Here is a 20,001-nt window from a genome sequence, read left to right on the forward strand (position 1 = left end):
AGGAAATACCACACAGGGATCCAGGTCGGAGCCAAAACCACTCGACCTCCCAGGCTGACTGCCTATTGGTAACCATTGACATGAACCAGAGGTACACGAGCCCTCGTCGTTGAACCAGATGTACAGTGCATTCGGAAAGTATTCAAACCCCTTGACTTTTTCAACATGTTGTTACGTTACAGCCTTATTCCAAAATGGATTACTTTAAAAAAAAATCCTCATCAATCTACACACAAGACCCCATAATGACAAAGCGTTTTTAGAAATGTTTGCAAATGTATAAAACATTTAAAACAGAAATACCTTATTTACATAAGTATTCAGACCATTTGCAATGAGACTCCAAATTGAGCTCAGGTGCATCCTGTTTCCATTGATCATCCTTGAGATGTTTCTACAACTTGATTGGAGTTCACCTGTGGTAAATTCAATTGATTGGACATGATTTGGAAAGGCACACAACTGTCTATGTAAGGTCCCACAGTTGACAGTGCATGTCAGAGCAAAAACCAAGCCATGAGGTCAAAGGAATTGTCCGTAGAACTCCGAGACAGTATTGTGTTGAGGCACAGATCTGGGGAAGGGTATCAAAACATTTCTGTAGCATTGAAGGTCCCCAAGAACACAGTGGCCTCCATCATTCTTAAATAGGAGAAGTTTGGAACCACCAAGACTCTTCCTACAGCTGGCCGACCGGCCAAACTGAGCAATGGGAGGAGAAGGGCCTTGGACAGGAAGGTGACCAAGAACCCGATGGTCACTCTGACAAAGCTCCAGAGTTTCTCTGTGGAGATGGGAGAACCTTCCAGAAGGACAACCATCTCTGCAGCACTCCACCAATCAGGCCTTTATTGTAGAGTGGCCAGACAGAAGCCACTCCTCAGTCAAAGGCACATGACAGTCCGCTTGGAGTTTGCCATAAGGCACCTAAAGTCTCTCAGACCATGAGAAACAAGATTCTCTGGTCTGATGAAATCAAGATTGAACTCTTTGGCCTGAATGCCGAGCGTCACGTCTGGAGGAAACCGGGCACCATCCCTACGGTGAAGCATGGTGGTGGCAGCATCATGCTGTGGGGATGTTTTTCAGCGGCAGGGACTGGGAGACTTGTCAGGATCACGGGAAAGATGAACGGAGCAAAGTACAGAGAGATCCTTGATGAAAACCAGCTCCAGAGCGCTGAAGACCTCAGACTGGGGTGAAGGTTTGCTTTCCAACAGGACAACAACCCTAAGCACACAGCCAAGACAACGCAGAAGTGGCTTCACGACAAGTCTTTGAATGTTTTTGAGTAGCCCAACCAGAGCCTGGACTTGAACGCCATTTGACATCTCTGGAGAGACCTGAAAATAGCTGTTCAGCGACGCTCCCCATCCAAACTGACAGAGCTTGTGAGGATCTGCAGAGAAGAATGGTAGAAACTCCCCAAATACAGGTGTCTCACACTTGTAGCGTCATACCCAAGAAGTACTGAGTAAAGGGTCTGAATACTTATGTAAACTTGATATTTCAGTTTTAGTTTTTTCATAAATTTGCAAAAATATCTACAAACCTATTTTTGCTTTGTCATTATGGGGTGTAGATTGATAAGGGGAAAAAAACAATTGAATCCATTTTAGAATAAGGCTGTAGCGTAACAAAATGTGGAAAAAGTCAAAGGGTCTGAATACTTTCCAAATGAACTGTACAGTACCAAAACTCTGCATAAACACTGTGCAAACTACAACATTTAAAGTTGAAGTCAATTACACTAAAGGCAAATTCACCTATAAGTTGCTACAAGTTATGCAATCTGTCCTGATGGTACATCTTCTGTAACTGTGAATACAATAATGATGGTAACTCACCTGTGGGAGTGTTGAAGGCCCCTCCAGTAACAGAGAGTTGGGCTGTGCTGCTGATGGAGCCGTAAAGGTTGGTTGCAGTGCAGCAGAACTGCCCTCCGTCGTCAGGGAAGGCCTCAGCTATCACCAGCGTACATATCTCCTCTGGAAGAAACAATTACAACTCTCATCAAATCACTGTGGTAGCAGTGACACGGTGTTACAGCTAACAGCTAAAATATATATTTCTGGTGGTCAGTACAAGGACAGTTGTATGGCTGAACGAGAAGTGTGTAAAATTTGAATGAGACAGACGCTGACTCTTTTAGACAGGTTTAATAGACATTTACACAGCCACAGAAAAGAGTGGCAGGTTTACTATCCATATGTTCGTAGTTGGAGGTAAGACAGACATATGATAGACAGTTAGACATATGGTATAAACATGTTAGACAGGAGACTGACAGTTAGATGTGACTCACTGCCAAGGAAGAGACTAAAGAGCAGACAGGGTTGGAGGGTAGAGAGACAGACTGACTGACACACACACCGCTCTGAATATGGCAGGTGAAGTAGGAAAACATACACAGACAGACAGACAGACAGACAGACAGACAGACAGACAGACAGACAGACAGACAGACAGACAGACAGACAGACAGACAGACAGACAGACAGACAGACAGACAGACAGACAGACAGACAGAAAAGACAGGTGTTGAGAGATGTCTTTAGTGTGACTCACAGGGTGTTTGTGAGAGCTTGGCGGTAACACCTGATGTATCTTATTAGTCACACCATCTCAGACTGGAAAAAGTCTGTGTGTAAATATGTGTGTGAGAGTTTGTGTACTCCTGTCAGAGTTGAGTAGGGATTCCCTCTTACTGTGCCAGACTGTAGTTTTAAGGCCTTACACCGTTTTCATCAAATCCAGGTGAACAGGAGATGACATCATCCCAGTGCCAAAGAGACAGCACATACTGACACAACAGATAGATTGAGGATGGTGTGGATGGATGGTGGAGCTGACGGGAGTTGACATATGGCTGGGACTTTGTTGATGACAACAACATGACTGAAAATGACATATGGAGGAAGTGAGGTTCCTCTTACCTGGCTCTGCTGCAGACCGTGGCTCTGTGTTTCACATGATATCAAAGGAAGCGAGGGAGAGGAGGTAAAGAACAGAGAGAGGGAGGGATTAAGACTCATAAATCACTATCCTTTTTTTAACTCGTCGATGCTATGTGGGTCTAACTCTGGGTCCAGCCACCACCAATAAGTATTCTGACTCTACTGAGAATGTCTTACTTTTCTGCAGGATGCGGAAGTCTAGAGAGTCCTGGATGACCTGTCCCTGTCTGAACCACTGGACCTGCAGAGGAGGATTGCCCCGAACCCTGCACTCCAAAACCACCACCTGACCCTCTGACGCCTGGGAATCCTGTAAGAGCTGGATGGGGAGAGCGAGACAGAGAGAGAGAGAGAGTTAATTAGTTGCAGGAAGGGAGAGAATCAAGGTGAGATAGATTAAATGGCGATGGGGGGGCAAGGTAAAGAAGAGAAAGTAAAGTAGAAAGGGTCCGGGGTAGACACACGAGAGAGAGAGAGCGAAAGAGGAGGAGGAGAACGAGACGTGGGAAGGAAGAAAGGGTAAGAAAGTGGGAGAGAAGGGAATTAATGAAGACGTAGAGGAAGATGACAACACAGTGTCAGTGAGCAGAACAGAACACCACACTGTGGAGTGGGAGGCCAGCAGACACTGTCCCCATTTACAGCACTCTGTTTCACTAAAGGACAGAGCAGGGCTCTTCTCCAGACAATCCTGTGACAGCTTCTAGTGTTGCAGTCAGAGAGGCAGGAAGCCATCCATTGAGAGGCCAAGGCAGCATTGTGTTACCTCTCCAACCAGTCAACAGGTCTCACAGTGAAAGGACTCATCTATCAGCAACTCCCTCTTTGTGTGTGGAGGAGGTCATGTGTGTGTGTGAGTGTGTGTGTCTGTGAGTCTATTAACTGTGTTTGGGAATCTCACTGTATATTTTGGGACGACCTGGGTGGAATGTGTGTGTGTGCGCGTGTGTTTATGACTCTGTGTGACTGTTTGTGTGTGAATGTGTGTGTGTTTGTCTACAGTGATGGTGTGTGTGTCCATGCCTATGTTTGTGTGCGTGACAGCCAGGGTGACAGACATCACACCCCTGACTTCACCCACTTGTTGAGATGATTAAAGCCATTCAGCTCCTGGAGGAGGGAGTGAAGACAAACAAATGTCTTTCAGTAATGAACTGGAAAATGTAGTCTTCAGGGATGGATGGGAGTGAAACTCTCCTGACCCCTGTGGGTTTGGCAGGCCTGTTTGATGCTCTGCCACTTACATGCCACTATCACACACACAACCCGACGCATGGTCCGAGGTGGGCTGGGGGAGAGGAGGGGAAGAGGTGTGGGTTCCAGAACAGTTAAACCAGGAGACAGGAGCGCTCGGCCCTTCGTCTAACTGTAATGTTTTATCTGGCCCCTGCCAGTGAAAGCCACTGTCCTATCCTGTGTTATTCCAGGGAGATGGAGCATGCAAGTGTCTGCACATATGTGTGTGTGTGATGCATAACTTTGCCATAATTCCAGATGTAGTCTTACCTTGGTGAAGATAGGGGGCGCTGTGACAGAACCATCACCATGTAGTGAAGAAACTGGACTCCGCATCTGGAGGACAAGATAATCTGACCATCAATATCCACCTTGAGAAATTGTTGTGTTTCCTTGTATTTTCAATTTTAAGACAGATTGTATACGGCTGTGTGTGTGTGTGTGTGTGTGTGTGTGTGTGTGTGTGTGTGTGTGTGTGTGTGTGTGTGTGTGTGTGTGTGTGTGTGTGTGTGTGTGTGAGTGTGTCCTACCCGGTGTTGAGGTGCAGATAGGGGCTGGACCAGGGTGAAGCGGTGAGGTACGGCCTCGGGGCTCTTGGGTGAAGGTGAATGAATGGACAGGGAGATTGAAGTTGTCTTCTTCTGGGACCTGAAACAGACACAGTATTAGGTCCGTTCCTCAGAGATGTCCACACACTGAGTGGCCATTTAGAGCGAGAGAACAAAACAAAACAGTGCAGTTAATGTATTATCTGAGATAATAAAGATGTTGATGTCTAAAACATATTTCACTACTAAATACTCTTTACTTATTGCTCGCTCTTTGCAATAATGGTCTGCTCTCACACGTCTAATTCGATAGACACAAAGTGGGCAGTTTGCACCTTATAAATGACTTTGGAGCCTATGAAAATGGTCCCCCACAAGGACTAAGATGATGTCACTGAGAGTGAGAGCCAAGATGTTAATGTGTGAACAGAAGAGAGAATGAAGGCAGAGTGAAGACAGGAAGGGAGAGTTGGGAAATACACAGACAGAGAAATACAGAGAGACAATGACAGAGAAAGATAAGAAAGCGAGATAACATGAGATGAGGAACCAAGGAATTCTGCACAAATATCTTCAGTAAAACACCAAATAATACATGCAGAGCAGAATCAGGTCGATACCCGCTAATCATCAAAATCCAGAAAAGAGATGTTCAATTCTACAACCACCTAAAAGGAAGTGATTCCCAAACCTTCCATAACAAAGCCATCACCTACAGAGAGATGAACCTAGAGAAGGGTCCCCTAAGCAAGCTGGTCCTGGGGCTCTGTTCACAAACATAAACAGACCCCACAGAGCCCCAGGAAAGCAACACAATTAGACCCAACCAAATCATGAGAAAACTAAAATATAACTACTTGACACATTGAAAAGAATTAACAGAAAAACAGAGCAAACTAGAATGCTATTTGGCCCTAAACAGAGAGTACACAGTGGCAGAATACCTGACCACTGTGACTGACCCAAACTTAAGGGAAGCTTTGACTATGTACAGACTCAGTGAGCATAGCCTTGGTATTGAAAGAGGCCGCCGTAGGCAGACCTGGCTCTCAAGAGAAGACAGGCTATGTGCACACTGCCCAGAAAATGAGGTGGAAACTGAGCTGCACTTCCTAAACTCCTGCCAAATGTATGACCATATTAGAGACACATATTTCCCTCAGATTACACAGACCCACAAAGAATTAGAAAAACAAATCCAATTTTGTTTGCGTGAAATACCACAGTGTGCCATCACAGCAGCAAGATTTGTGACCTGTTGCCACAAGAAAAGGGCAACCAGAGAAGACTAAACACCATTGTAAATACAACCCGTATTTATGTTTATTTATTTATCTATTTGCACATCGTTACAACACTGTATATAGTCTTAATATGACATTTGAAATGTCTCTATTCCCTTGGAACTTTTGTGAGTGTAATGTTTACTGTTCATTGTTTATTTCACTTTTGTTTTATTATCTATTTCACTTACTTTGGCAATGTAAAAATATGTTTCCCATGCCAATAAAGACTTTAGAGTTGAATTGATTATATTACAGAAATAGGTCATAGGTAAAGAAACTGAGTGAATGAGTTTCAAGTTCTTAATGTCACGTGCACAAGTACAGTGAAATACCTGTCTTACAAGCTCCAAGCCCAACAACGCAGTAATCAATATCAATGTAGCACAAAAATAAATGTACATATGTCACGATCGTCATAATGAGCGGACCAAGGCGCAGCGTGAGTATAGTTCCACATATTTTTAATCTCCGTGAAACAAACAAAACAATAAAGAAACAACGAAACGTGAAGTCATGACGCGCACACAGGCAACTAAACACAAACAATATCCCCAAAAACACAGGTGGGGAAATGGCTACCTAAATATGATCCCCAATCAGAGGCAACGATAAACAGCTACCTCTAATTGGGAACCATATTAGCACCAACATAGAAATAGACATAATAGAACACCCCCTAGTCACGCCCTGATCTACTACACCATAGAGAACCAAGGGCTCTCTATAGTCAGGGCGCGACAACATATATAAAGAGAGAAAGAGAGAGAGAGAGAGAGAGAGAGAGAGAGAGAGAGAGAGAGAGAGAGAGAGAGGGAGGGAGGGAGGGAGGGAGAAGGCCTGTATAAGTTTTCAGGGCCAAGGCAGGCAGCCTTTACCATATTAACCCATGGGGACCTCTCATTATCTAAATGAGCCAGAGTTTCACTGGCCAGGGTAAGAAAGGTCATTATAGAGGTTTATAGGTCTAGTTAAATTAGAGCAGGCAGCTAGCCTGATTACCACCTGGAGGGCCCAGCTAACCTGGACCCTACCACAGAGTTAGGAAGGGGTTATTAAGGCTCACAAGGTGAAGGGTGGAGAGAGGGTCATGCTAAGACACTCACACACACACACGTACACACACGGAGGCACACACACGTACTGAGGCATGACTCCTGATCTGGAATTTGTCAAAGATCCTTCTGAGTCTGAGGATGAAGCACCTAAACAGAGGTACAGAGAGAAGGGAAACAGAGACCTTTTAGTGGAGCGTTTACATGAATTCAAATGACATTCATTTGTTTGACAGTGAGCCCAGATATATTGGAGAAGTTGTACCGATGCACCACAGGAGGTTGGTGGCACCTTAATTGGGGAGGACGGGCTCCTGGTAATGGCTGGAGCAGAATTAGTGGAAACCATGTGTATGATGCCATTCCGTCTGCTCCGTTCCAGCCATTATTATGAGCCATTATCCCCTTGGCAGCCTCCACTGCTATGCACTCACCCTCGATGTAGACCTCTGCCGAGGTGTTGTCAGCGCCGAGACTGTTGGAGGCAACGCAGGTGTAGCGTCCCGTGTCTTCCTCGAAGGCCTCAGCGATCATCAGCGTGTACAGGTCACCATCCCTCCAGATCTGGACGTCAGGACAGTTGTGTAGCTCCCGCCCCTCACAGAACCACCTGGACATAACAGATGGGGGTAAGAGGGAATATTCGCTTAAATACCATTCCTACAAACAGCCATAGGCCCTACCAATGTGCTGATACAAGTAAGAGCCATTGTTCAACATAAAACAATTGAATTGATTTCAGATTCTCAGATTAGCGGTTATAATCATGACTGTGAAGAATGTGATGGAGGTCTGCCAATCAGAGTCATTAATCACCTAAGCACTACCAAACACCTCACGAATCTGTGTTACATTGGTTTTGGGATCATTGAGATCTTTTGTAAAAAATTGGACCAACGTCACTTGTGTGTGAGTTTATTTGTGGCTACTGTGCATACTGTGACATTTCTACATTATGAGTCCCATTTGATTTACTTCTCTCAACACCATGTCCACTGTGCAGCGTAAAGAGACAAAGTCGTTTCAGACCTTTTCTCAAACATATGCCTTCACCCACACCTCTACCCTCTGGGCATGTCTGAGAGAGTGTTTCCATACCTGCTGAAACTCAGCCCTGGGGCAATGACAAAACACAGAGTTACAGGAAACAGGCAGCCCCCCTCCCTCCCCCCTCCCCCAGACGTCTGAGGTTCTGCCTGGGCTGGAGCGTGGCCTGGTGGGACCTGCCTGGCTCGGTACCCCCTCACAGGGCTTCACTCACTCTGGCTTTGTTCCCCTCTCTGGGTCCCAGGAGGCATGAGACAGTCTAGTCTACCACACTAAACAGGCAAGAGACAGCCTACCACACTACAGAGACTGTCTCATCTCTGTTTACTGAGCCAACGATCAAACCAACCACTACTGACACTGTACTGTACTCCCTGACGAAGGCCATGCAGCCGAAACGTGTCGGTTTTTAAAACTTTGTTTCTATTGAACATGCCATACTAATAAAGGCATTTTAATTAATTATATGAAGAGTGCCTTGGTCCTCCTTTCTTTTTGATGACCAATTTACCCCTTTTACCAAAGAGCACCTTCTGTCTACCAAAATGTACTATTGTGTCCCTTAGTAGCGCTTCCCTTCCTCCTCTTTCTACCACCCAACTACTTCAAACACAGCCAATGACCCCCATAACCATCTCGCTCCTTCTTCTCCATGCTTCTTCTCCATGCTCATGCCCTCCTATAAAATGAGAGCACATGCTTCTGCACAGTTAACCCGAGCAGTGAGGGGGAGGAGGAGCAGCAGGAGGACGAGCAGGAATTCAGCAGATTGCAGGAAGCACAGCTGTTCCGTTCCGCTGGTCGCAGACCTCGGGACATTCCAGCCCTCTTGGCGCACTATATAAAAATGCTATGCATTCCGCTGTTCGGCTATTATACTTTACATTATACACTCCACCCTGCTATTAATCTACCAGCCCAGATAACCAGACAGACAGATGTCACTTCATCCCTTATGATTTACACTTGATGGTGTGGGTGTGAGAGAAGCTGAGAGGAGAGAGGGATGGAGAAAGTGAAAGACAGGGCTGGGTAGAACGAGAGTATGAACGTGTGGCGTGCCAGGCAGGCTCAGACAGAAACAACTGTGTACACGACACTGTCATTATCAAAACGGGATCGCACATCGCAATTCATTAGCACTACTGACAGCTGGATGAGCCAAAGGGGTTTAGTCATCATATTCCGACAACTGGGACTGAGATAAGCAAAAGGGTTATTCCCCATCATGTGTCTTAGCATGGTTAGCAAGGCTAGTCATAACACATCCTTTAAGTGGGACTCCACTGAACTGCTGCCACAGCTCATACCTTAACCTCTCACTACAATAGACTTGGGAGTTGGGTCTCTTCCTTATCGCTCGATGAAGGGAAATGAGGGAAAGTTGGCAAGCTACAGCCTATCGTGCTGTGTGTTAAATGATAGGAAACAGAGCAGTGCTCAGAGATTGGATGGAGGGCTGTTTAAGACATGCGGCCTCTAGCAGGAAGGCAGGGGGACCTGTTATCCAGCAGCAGCGGCAGCATGTCATCCACACAGTCAGCTGGAGGCCAAGAGTCAGCCACGCTCCAAACATCCACGGCTATCTCCACTGTACTGATAAAACAGACTGTGACCCACACACCGAGCCTTTGTACAGTGCTCCTTGACCCCAGAACATGGGTTTGCTGCTTGACATGTTTTATAATGCTCAGTAATATCAAAGGCTTCGGTTGAGGCACAGAGACAGTTACAGGGTAATAGTTCACTGAGCTGACAGCAGCAGGCAAATGAAAGTCTTGATTGTTTGAGCAAAGCAATATGTCTGAGTGTTTGGGGATAGATTTTTTACATTATGGCAAGAATTTAGGACAACATGGTTGGTTCAAATCCACCTTCTGGGAATTTGCTCTGAATGAAAAATCCCGGGGATTTGTGTTTTTTTGTTCTCAGAACTCAAACTGTTTCTGTTGAGTCACCATCTCCCTAGGGTAATCACAGTGACTCGTAGTCTCCTTCAGATTCTCAGATGCTGTCAGTTTGAAATATCCCCCACTGCAGGAACCACACTGCAGGAACCACACTGCATTGCTCACTTCAGCTGTAGCAGAATCATTTGGACATTTGGTGGAACACCAAATTAAACACATATTGTACAGAAAACAGCATATTACGAGTCATTATGTCATTATGTTAATGTATTCACAGAGCTGTGTGCGGTAGCTGTGATGCTGAGTGATAAGGAGGGTGTGTGTGTGTGTGTACAAAACATAGTGAACAGAGACCAGTAAACCAGCAGGGGAAGTGTGTTTTCCATGAGCCAGACAGTCTTAGTCCAGGCCCCAAGCAGATAAAATCAACTTGTTACAGTACTGCACAAACTGAACTGTGTACTAAATACCCCAAACAAATAAAACTGGCAATCAGAGTATTCAGCAGTGGTCAGATTGAGGCTTGTTAATTATTTTCCATTCTGGTTGTGGTACAGCTCTGTCCTGCCAGGTTCTCCTCCAGTTCTAAGTCTCAGTCAAACAGTGTAACACGCGATACAGCATGTGTCATACTGTGTTTTATAGGCGTGAAGGAGCATGGCTTTGGATGGATTACTGTACATTCACTAGGGTCCAGTTTGGTAGAAATGCAAAAGCTACCCATAAAGAGGGAGAACGAGTAAAGTAGGGCAGCCAGGAGCTCAAGTTGAACCTAGCAGGCAGCCAGAGTTGCAGAGTAAACGTTACCCAGTCCCGACGAGCACCACAATAAAACCACATATTAATCAAACCCTAATGACCTGCTATTACGTGTAATTACTGAGTAAACTCACTTAGAGACAGGCTCCTTTTTTAATCCCCGCTCCATTTAGCTCTGTTAAGCCAGGCACTGTGGAATGTGCTGAACACGACTCACTGGCCTCACTGTTCCTTCTCACTGGTCTCACTGTTCCCTCTTACTGTTCTCACTTTTCCCTCTTACTGTTCTCACTTTTCCCTCTTACTGTTCTCACCGTTCCCTCTTACTGTTCTCACTGTTCCCTCTTACTGTTCTCACTGTTCCCTCTTACTGTTCTCACCATTCCCTCTTACTGTTCTCACTGTTCTCACTGGTCTCACTGTTCCCTCTTACTGTTCTCACTGTTCCCTCTTACTGTTCTCACTGTTCCCTCTTACTGTTCTCACTGTTCTCACTGGTCTCATCTTACTGTTCTCACTGTTCCCTCTTACTGTTCTCACTGTTCCCTCTTACTGTTCTCACTGTTCCCTCTTACTGTTCCCACTGTTCTCACTGTTCCCTCTTACTGTTCCCACTGTTCTCACTGTTCCCTCTTACTGTTCCCTCTTACTGTTCTCACTGTTCCCTCTTACTGGTCTCACTGTTTCCTCTTACTGGTCTCACTGTTCTTACTGTTCTCACTATTCCCTCTAACTGTTCTCACTGTTTTCTCTTACTGTTCTAACTGTTCTCACTGTTTTCTCTTACTGTTCTAACTGTTCTCACTGTTCCCTCTTACTGTTCTCACTGTTCTCACTTTTCCCTCTTACTGTTCTCACTGTTCTCACTGTTCCCTCTTATTGTTCTCACTGTTCCCTCTTACTGTTCTCACTGTTCCCTCTTACTGTTCTCACTGTTCCCTCTTACTGTTCTCACTGTTCCCTCTTACTGTTCTCACTGTTCCCTCTTACTGTTCTCACCGTTCCCTCTTACTGTTCTCACTGTTCCCTCTTACTGTTCTCACTGTTCCCTCTTATTGTTCTCACTGTTCCCTCTTACTGTTCTCACTGTTCCCTCTTACTGTTCTCACTGTTTCCTCTTACTGTCCTCACTGTTCCCTCTTATTGTTCTCACTGTTTCCTCTTACTGTTCTCACTGTTCTCACTGTTCCCTTTACTGTTCACACTGTTCCCTCTTACTGTTCTCACTGTTCTCACTGTTCCCTCTTACTGTTCTCACTGTTCCCTCTTACTGTTCTCACTGTTCCCTTTACTGTTCACACTGTTCCCTCTTACTGTTCTCACTGTTCTCACTGTTCCCTCTTACTGTTCTCACTGTTCCCTCTTACTGTTCACACTGTTCCCTCTTACTGTTCTTACTGTACTCACTGTTCCCTCTTACTGTTCCCACTGTTTCCTCTTACTGTTCTTACTGTTCTCACTGTTCCCTCTTACAGTTCTCACTGTTCCCTCTTACTGTTCTCACTGTTCCCTCTTACTGTTCTCACTGTTCCCTCTTACTGTTCTCACTGTTCCCTCTTACTGTTCTCACTGTTCTCACTGTTCCCTCTTACTGTTCTCACTATTCCCTCTTACTGTTCTCACTGTTCTCACTGTTCCCTCTTACTGTTCTCACTGTTCCCTCTTACTGTTCTCACTGTTCCCTCTTACTGTTCTCACTGTTCCCTCTTACTGGTCTCACTGTTCTTACTGTTCTCACTGTTCCCTCTAACTGTTCTCACTGTTCCCTCTTACTGTTCTCACTGTTCTCACTGTTCCCTCTTACTGTTCTCACTGTTCCCTCTTACTGTTCTCACTGTTCCCTCTTACTGTTCTCACTGTTCCCTCTTACTGTTCTCACTGTTCCCTCTTACTGTTCTCACTGTTCCGTCTTACTGTTCTCACTGTTCCCTCTTACTGTTCTCACTGTTCCCTCTTACTGTTCTCACTGTTCCCTCTTACTGTTCTCACTGTTCTCACTGTACCCTCTCACTGTTCTCACTGTTCCCTCTTACTGTTCTCACTGTTCCCTCTTACTGTTCTCACCGTTCCCTCTTACTGTTCTCACTGTTCCCTCTTACTGTTCTCACTGTTCTCACTGTTCCCTCTTACTGTTCTCACTGTTCCCTCTTACTGTTCTCACTGTTCCCTCTTACTGTTCTCACTGTTTCCTCTTACTGGTCTCACTGTTCTTACTGTTCTCACTGTTCCCTCTAACTGTTCTCACTGTTCCCTCTTACTGTTCTCACTGTTCTCACTGTTCCCTCTTACTGTTCTCACTGTTCCCTCTTACTGTTCTCACTGTTCCCTCTTACTGTTCTCACTGTTCCCTCTTACTGTTCTCACTGTTCTCACTGTTCCCTCTTACTGTTCTCACTGTTCCCTCTTACTGTTCTCACTGTTCTCACTGTACCCTCTCACTGTTCTCACTGTTCCCTCTTACTGTTCTCACTGTTCCCTCTTACTGTTCTCACTGTTCCCTCTTACTGTTCTCACTGTTCCCTCTTACTGTTCTCACTGTTCTCACTGTTCCCTCTTACTGTTCCCTTTATTTATCTAGGCAAGTCAATTAAGAGCACATTTTTATTTACAATGACATCCTACCAAAAGGTAAAAGGCCCCCTGTGGGGGGCACAAAAAAACTAGGCACAAAAAAAACGTAGTACCAAACACACACCACGACAAGAGAGACACAACAACACTATAGAACGAGAGACCTAAGACAACACCACTGTTCTCACTGTTCCCAATGGAGCAGCACTAGGCTGGGCTGGCTGGTCCAGATGTGGCCTAGCAGCGGTGGGTAGGAAGTGGGCCTTCAGTAGGTCCAGGATGTAGGTGGGAAGTGTGGGTGTGAGAGCAGGACACTAATGGCATTAATGACCTTGAACGATTTGAACGATAGCCATTCAATAAGAATTTCTTAAATTCCACACCCTTCACCTTCACCACCCTCTTCCTCTTACACACCCTGTACAATAACATTATGATACACACCCTGCCACCCCCACCCACCCTGCCCCCCCCCCCCCCCCCCCCCCCCACCCACCCCCCCCCCCCACCCACCCACCCACACACACACCCACACACACACACACACACACACACACACACACACACACAAAATGGCCGGGTGTGTAGCTAGGAGCAACTACCTGAGTGTTTTAGCCATGGCCTCTCCTTTCCTCTCCCACCCCTAGGCACCAAGCCAGAGGACATCCAGACATCCCCCCAACCCTCCTCCAAGCACACATTGACTAGACCTCCTTCATTAGAACCTTGACTACAACCCTCCATCCATCAGAACAGCTGCTCCTACCAGCTTTACAAAGAAATCTGAGGTGAGCAAAGTTCTGTACAGTATCCAACAGAGGATTTCTCAGAGGGAGTGGGGAGTAGGGGAGCTGGTTATTGTGAATGTCGCTCATTGAGGCATGATACAAATGTAGTAATCTTAAAATCTGGCTATTTCGTCCTTTGAATATGTGGGTCGTTCCACGAAATAAGTGCCTTTTGCATCCCTTTGATATATCAAGTAGATATTGGGCACCAATATTTAATTTTAAAATCCAGTTATATTAAATGTGGCCTTTAATATAAACCACATGAAGAATTCAATCAATTTGATTTTTACATGGATAAAGACAGCTAAAGTACCAAAATTCTGCATTTTGACATTTCCCTCCGTGCACCCTCTGCAACTTCTAGGAAGATTATAAACCAACTTAACCCCAACATTTAACCATCATTGTAAAGCCCTAGTTATTTTGTTGCTTTGACATTTCTGAAGATGATTTATTTCATGTGATTAGTGATTCATTTACGTCTGTCCCTCATTTTAAGGTCAACTCTGTTACGTGCACTGAACTCTCATTTTAATATGGTGAAAATATTCCTTAAATTAAAAAATTAACATTGAACATCTAATACTCAAATCATAGTGTAAAAGCAGGTGAGCTTCCCTTCCCCCTGTCACAAGGGGATTTAAGGCTGATTTAAGATAATAATCAACCCTGTTACGGTCAAACCTGTTACGGTCAACCCTGATAATAGACACTTACTATAGTCCTTTTTTTACCTAACCTCTTGAGATGGGAAAACATGTTTTTTTATGAAGTTGAACATGTGCTCTTTATTGGACCAAGTTACAATTCTCAAAAGGCACCGAATTGGTGGAACGACCCATCTGTTGCACCATACATCAGTGCCAACACACAGGCTGATCCACCCAAAATGCCAAAACGGCAAGACAGAACATGAACATAGCATTGTAAAGGGTGAGACAAAAGCATGTACTTTAGCCCTGGCCCTCTCTGGTGCGTGCCTAGGTCCACAGTCACCTCATCTGATCCTGTTGTTATTTGCTGCTGTTGATGGAAAGATTTACAGAGTGAAGCTCAGTTTCACCGCAAGACCGAAGAGCGAAGGAAAGAGCAGACGGAGAGAAAGACAGAGGGAGAGACAGAGAAAGAGAGAGGGCGCGAGAGAGAAAGACAGAGGGAGAGACAGAGAAAGAGAGAGGGCGTGAGAGAGATTCCATCAGGACAGAGGGAGAGACAGAGAAAGAGAGAAGGCGTGAGAGAGATTCCATCAGGACAGAGGGAGAGACAGAGAAAGAGAGAGGGCGCGAGAGAGAAAGACAGAGGGAGAGACAGAGAAAGAGAGAGGGCGTGAGAGAGAAAGACAGAGGGAGAGACAGAGAAAGAGAGAGGGCGTGAGAGAGAAAGACAGAGGGAGAGACAGAGAAAAAGAGAGGGCGCGAGAGAGAAAGACAGAGGGAGAGAGAGAAAGAGAGAGGGCGTGAGAGAGAAAGACAGAGGGAGAGACAGAGAAAGAGAGAGGGCGTGAGAGAGATTCCATCAGGACAGAGGCACATAGGTTTAGATGCCAGCACATATACCCACCCCCCAAAAGTGTATATGAGGATAGACTATACACGTACAGTATGTAAGGCATACATACATCACTGTCTCATACATGCTGACCAGACCGGACACGTCGCATGCATGAGCGTTGCAAAATACATTTACACATACATGTTATTCAATCATTGCACACCCACTGCCCGTTGAGCGTCTGCGTGGCCAGGCGCTAAAATAGAAATTGGTTCTATTTGTGATGCTTAACGCGTTGCAAGTCCATCCTCTCACATCTTCTCATTGGTTTTTAGGAGCATATACCCACGTGGGTGATTGAAAGATGAACTTAGGTCCACACTCCAGTCGGTTGTAGTAATGCTGTGAAGTTGTTTGCCAACCTTCATATAAAGTCCAAAAAAGAAAGACATATAAAGTCGAAAGAAGAAAAGCCATATAAAGACCAAAGAAGAAAAAGAAGCCTGAAGGAAGGAGGAGAGATGACGAGAAACAAATTCGCTTTACCGTTTTATCTGTGGATTAATTGTCGGAGTTGAGGACCTTGTGCATTTCAGTTAAATAACAACCCAATGTTTATATCCCAGGACAAATGATCTACCAACAGCAAGCTCGCTAGCTAAATTGCCATAAATGTTTAATGCTTTTTGACCTGTCCCCAAATGAATATAATTGGCTCAGAGTTTGTTGTGATATTTCAACCTGCGTGTCCTGATCGCTTCTGGTTTGGGTGAACAAAATGAATGTGCGCGCTACGGCGGACGCACGTGTGTGTCCGGTTTGGTCAGCATGTTAGTCATCTCTCCCTCTAATGCTCAGTCTCTCCTGTACTAACCACAGGAACCAAGCAAAGTGCAACTGGACTGAAGCAGCACTTAAGTCTTTATTGATAATTACAAACTGCACCATAAAGTTTAAATAAAATGGTTCTCCAGTGAATTTTTGTCAAAAAATGTTTTTTTATATAAAAAGTATTCAATAATGCCCTTGGGAGAGTTTCAAAGACAAGCAGAGACCACAGTCTGTACAAGTACAAGCTCTAGAGCCAGATAGTTTTTTGTGTCAGTGTCATGCAAACTCTCCAAACACACAAATACATCCACACTCCCAGACCCACCCACACTCACAGACACAATGAAACTATTTCACTAATGCACACACACCAAATGAGGAGCAGTATCAATCCCCTCACTTAACCCATAAATGGTCACCCGACCGTGAAATGTCATGCAAACTCTAGGTCTCTTGGGAGGTTTGAAGAACTTGTGCAGACATCTCTGTGAATAGATCTAAAAGCACAATGACACATGAAGGCTTTGGAAGATTGTGTACGCATATGGCCGGGTCTCATCACTTTATGGGGAAATAATCTCTCCCTATTGCAGCTCCCTACGCACCCAACAACATAACGCACTTATTTAATCAATTCATTTCTTGGCAAATGACACAGGCAGCATTATTCCATATGGATATACTCAGAATCATAACAAGTTAATCTGAAAACTGATTAGAAAAAAGGGGCAAATGGTTTACAGACTAATCTTGACCATATGTGGATGATCTGGGCACGGCACTGGCAGAAGTGCTGCCAGCAGCACAGAAAACCCTGTTTAAGATCCTATTTCTCTGTCTGGGGGAGGAATAATGTCACCAGGAAATATGGAAAGCCTTAGTTGGCATCAGATATTGTGAAGCTAGGGTTAGATGAGGCCATCTGACGAATCAATGTTTATGTTCATGCCACAGTCCCTCCAGGTGTGTGGGTGTATGTGTGTGTGTTTGCGTGTGTGCGTAGCTAGGTAGCTAACGTTAGCTAGGCTAGGGGTTAGGGGTTAAGGCTAGGTTTAGGGGTTAAGGTTAGGGTTAGGTAACATGCTAGCTAAGGACTTTAAGGGGGCATGGTTAGGGTTAGCTAACATGCTAGCTAAATAGTTCAAAGGTAGTAAGTAGTTGCAAAGTTGCTAATTGGAGTATTTGGAGTATTTCTCCTGTCTTATCCGGTGTCCTGTGTGAATTTAAGTATGCTCTCTCTAATGCTCTCTCTCCCTTTTTCTTTCTTTCTCTCTCTCTGAAGACCTGAGCCCTAAAACCATGCCTCAGGACTACCTGGTCTGATGACTCCTTGCTGTCCCCAGTCCACCTGGCCGTGCTGCTGCTCCAGTTTCAACTGTTCTGCCTGCGGCTATGGAACCCTGACCTGTTCACTGGACGTGCTACCTTTCCCAGACCTGCTGTTTTCAACTCTCTAGAGACAACAGGAGCGGTAGAGATACTCTCAATGATTGGCTATGAAAAGCCAACTGATATTTACTCCTGAGGTGCAGACTTTTTGCACCCTCGACAACTACTGTGATTATTATTATTTGACCCTGCTGGTCATTTATGAACATTTGAACATTTTGGCCATGTTCTGTTATAATCTCCACCCGGCACAGCCAGAAGAGGACTGGTCACCCCTCATAGCCTGGTTCCTCTCTAGGTTTCATCCTAGGTTTTGGCCTTTCTAGGGAGTTTTTCCTAGCCACCGTGCTTCTACATCTGCATTGCTTGCTGTTTGGGGTTTTAGGCTGGGTTTCTGTACAGCACTTTGATATGTCAGCTGATGTAAGAAGGGCTATATAAATACATTTGATTTCATTTTAATTAATTAAGTTGTCCATGACGTGATTTGAACACGCAATGTTTGGGCTGCTAGACGGTTGCATTATACACCCACCCATCCTCCCTGACCAAGCTCCCTCCTATCATTTCTGTCTTAAGTAACCTACTGTCTTTATCTGTGATTGAAATGCACTGTAGGGAAGAGTGGGATAAGTTTATCCATTTTTACATTCAGCATCACTCCGTCAAGGGAAATATAGTATTCTTTCTAACAAATATATATATATATATATATATATTTCAGGACGTTGTGTATCCCTGGACATAATCAGAATTCATGTAAACATTACAGTTCTGAAAACATAGCTTGTCCAAAAAAGCCTTCTCTTGGCACAACTTACTGGGGTATGTAGTAAGTTGAGCCGCCGGACAGGGTATGTTAAGCCGCCTACAAATGTCTGTACTGAATTAAATATTACCACTACCTTTTTAAAACCATATCTATTTTTATTTCCCAAACACAATTCAACACAATCACGACCACTTTTTTTATTTTAATAATTTGAAGCATCTTTTAACACAGGCTAAACACCTAACAAAACATAGACCAGGCCCTGTTGTTACCTCATATCCCAGCGATAATGCCTTGCATTGCGCCTGAGAAGAAAACACTTGAATTTGCTCAACTTGCGTTTGGCTCAACTATTAGCTTAACTCAACCCATGGCCATTGTCTCAACTTACCCCAAGACAAACATTTTGACTATATTAGCCCACGTAGCTACAAGGACACAGTTTCATGCTAGGTTTAGGACCTCATATTGAAGCTTATAGAGACCCCAACTGACATATAGAACGATCTTAAAATGATCTATAATACTTTGGTTTAGATACAAGCATCATGAAACCTCTAACAGAATAAATTAATTTGACTTAGTGAAAATCAGTTTTTTGGACCTGACTTGCTTACCACTTTTTTCATGTAGTTCCTTCATTCACAGACTCCATGAAATTAGGACCTCTTCCTAAATATTTGGTCAAATAATACACTTTGTGTATGTTTTCTTAGAAACACAGGTGGCTCAACTTACCCCTTTGGCTCAACTTACCCCACATTCCCCTATACAAAATCGTGTACGGCATACAAACAAAAATCCAATAAGCAAGTCTTGTCTATTTCACAATAATCTGTGATACTGGGTTGCACACGCACAAGCACATGCACACACGTTATCCTTACCCTACAGAGTAAAGTTCCACCTTACATATTTCATGAGTATCTGTTATCAAATTAAATAAGTGCCAGACGAATCAATAAATATTTATAGTAGATGTACATGCTCAAATCAGCTTTCCCAAATAAACTACGACATCAAAATAAGATGACACAGCCCAATGGAAAAACATGGACTATGAAGAGCCTCACAAGGGTAGGAAAACAGTGTGAGAGGCAAGGTGTGCCCTGAGGTGATGAAATACAAACAGGCGTAGCTTTTTTGTTAATGAGTGACCCAACACTGAACAAAATCATGTTCAGCAGCAAAACCCAGTAAAACCTTCTATCAAATACCACAAATGTACAGCATGTAACCAAATACTTCATTATAATTCTCCACAGGACCACAACTTTACTTGATATGACTAATAATGTCTTGCCCTGAAATATTCTGAGAAATCCATTAATTCCAGACCCAAATTAATTGCCAATATTTGT

General features: G+C 44.4%; 1 protein-coding gene across 3 annotated transcripts in view; it reads right to left on the reverse strand.

The window, feature by feature from the left end:
• Positions 1-20,001, reverse strand: part of LOC120052571 (palladin-like) — a 75,867-nt gene that overhangs the window by 55,556 nt on the left and 310 nt on the right. For 2 of the 3 annotated variants that reach the window (XM_038999557.1, XM_038999556.1), the window contains exons 2-8: positions 7,514-7,689; positions 7,169-7,229; positions 4,724-4,841; positions 4,464-4,529; positions 3,135-3,276; positions 2,937-2,960; positions 1,848-1,988 (exon numbers count right to left, since the gene is read on the reverse strand). In XM_038999557.1, the coding sequence (XP_038855485.1) occupies positions 1,848-1,988; positions 2,937-2,960; positions 3,135-3,276; positions 4,464-4,529; positions 4,724-4,841; positions 7,169-7,229; positions 7,514-7,613 (652 nt within the window). In that variant the 5' untranslated portion in view covers positions 7,614-7,689. Of the gene's footprint in view, positions 1-1,847; positions 1,989-2,936; positions 2,961-3,134; positions 3,277-4,463; positions 4,530-4,723; positions 4,842-7,168; positions 7,230-7,513; positions 7,690-20,001 lie in introns of those variants that run through there. The other variant, XM_038999558.1, reaches the window with a different exon arrangement.

This window comes from Salvelinus namaycush, chromosome 8 (assembly GCF_016432855.1).
Source record: "Salvelinus namaycush isolate Seneca chromosome 8, SaNama_1.0, whole genome shotgun sequence".
Lineage (NCBI taxonomy): Eukaryota > Metazoa > Chordata > Actinopteri > Salmoniformes > Salmonidae > Salvelinus > Salvelinus namaycush.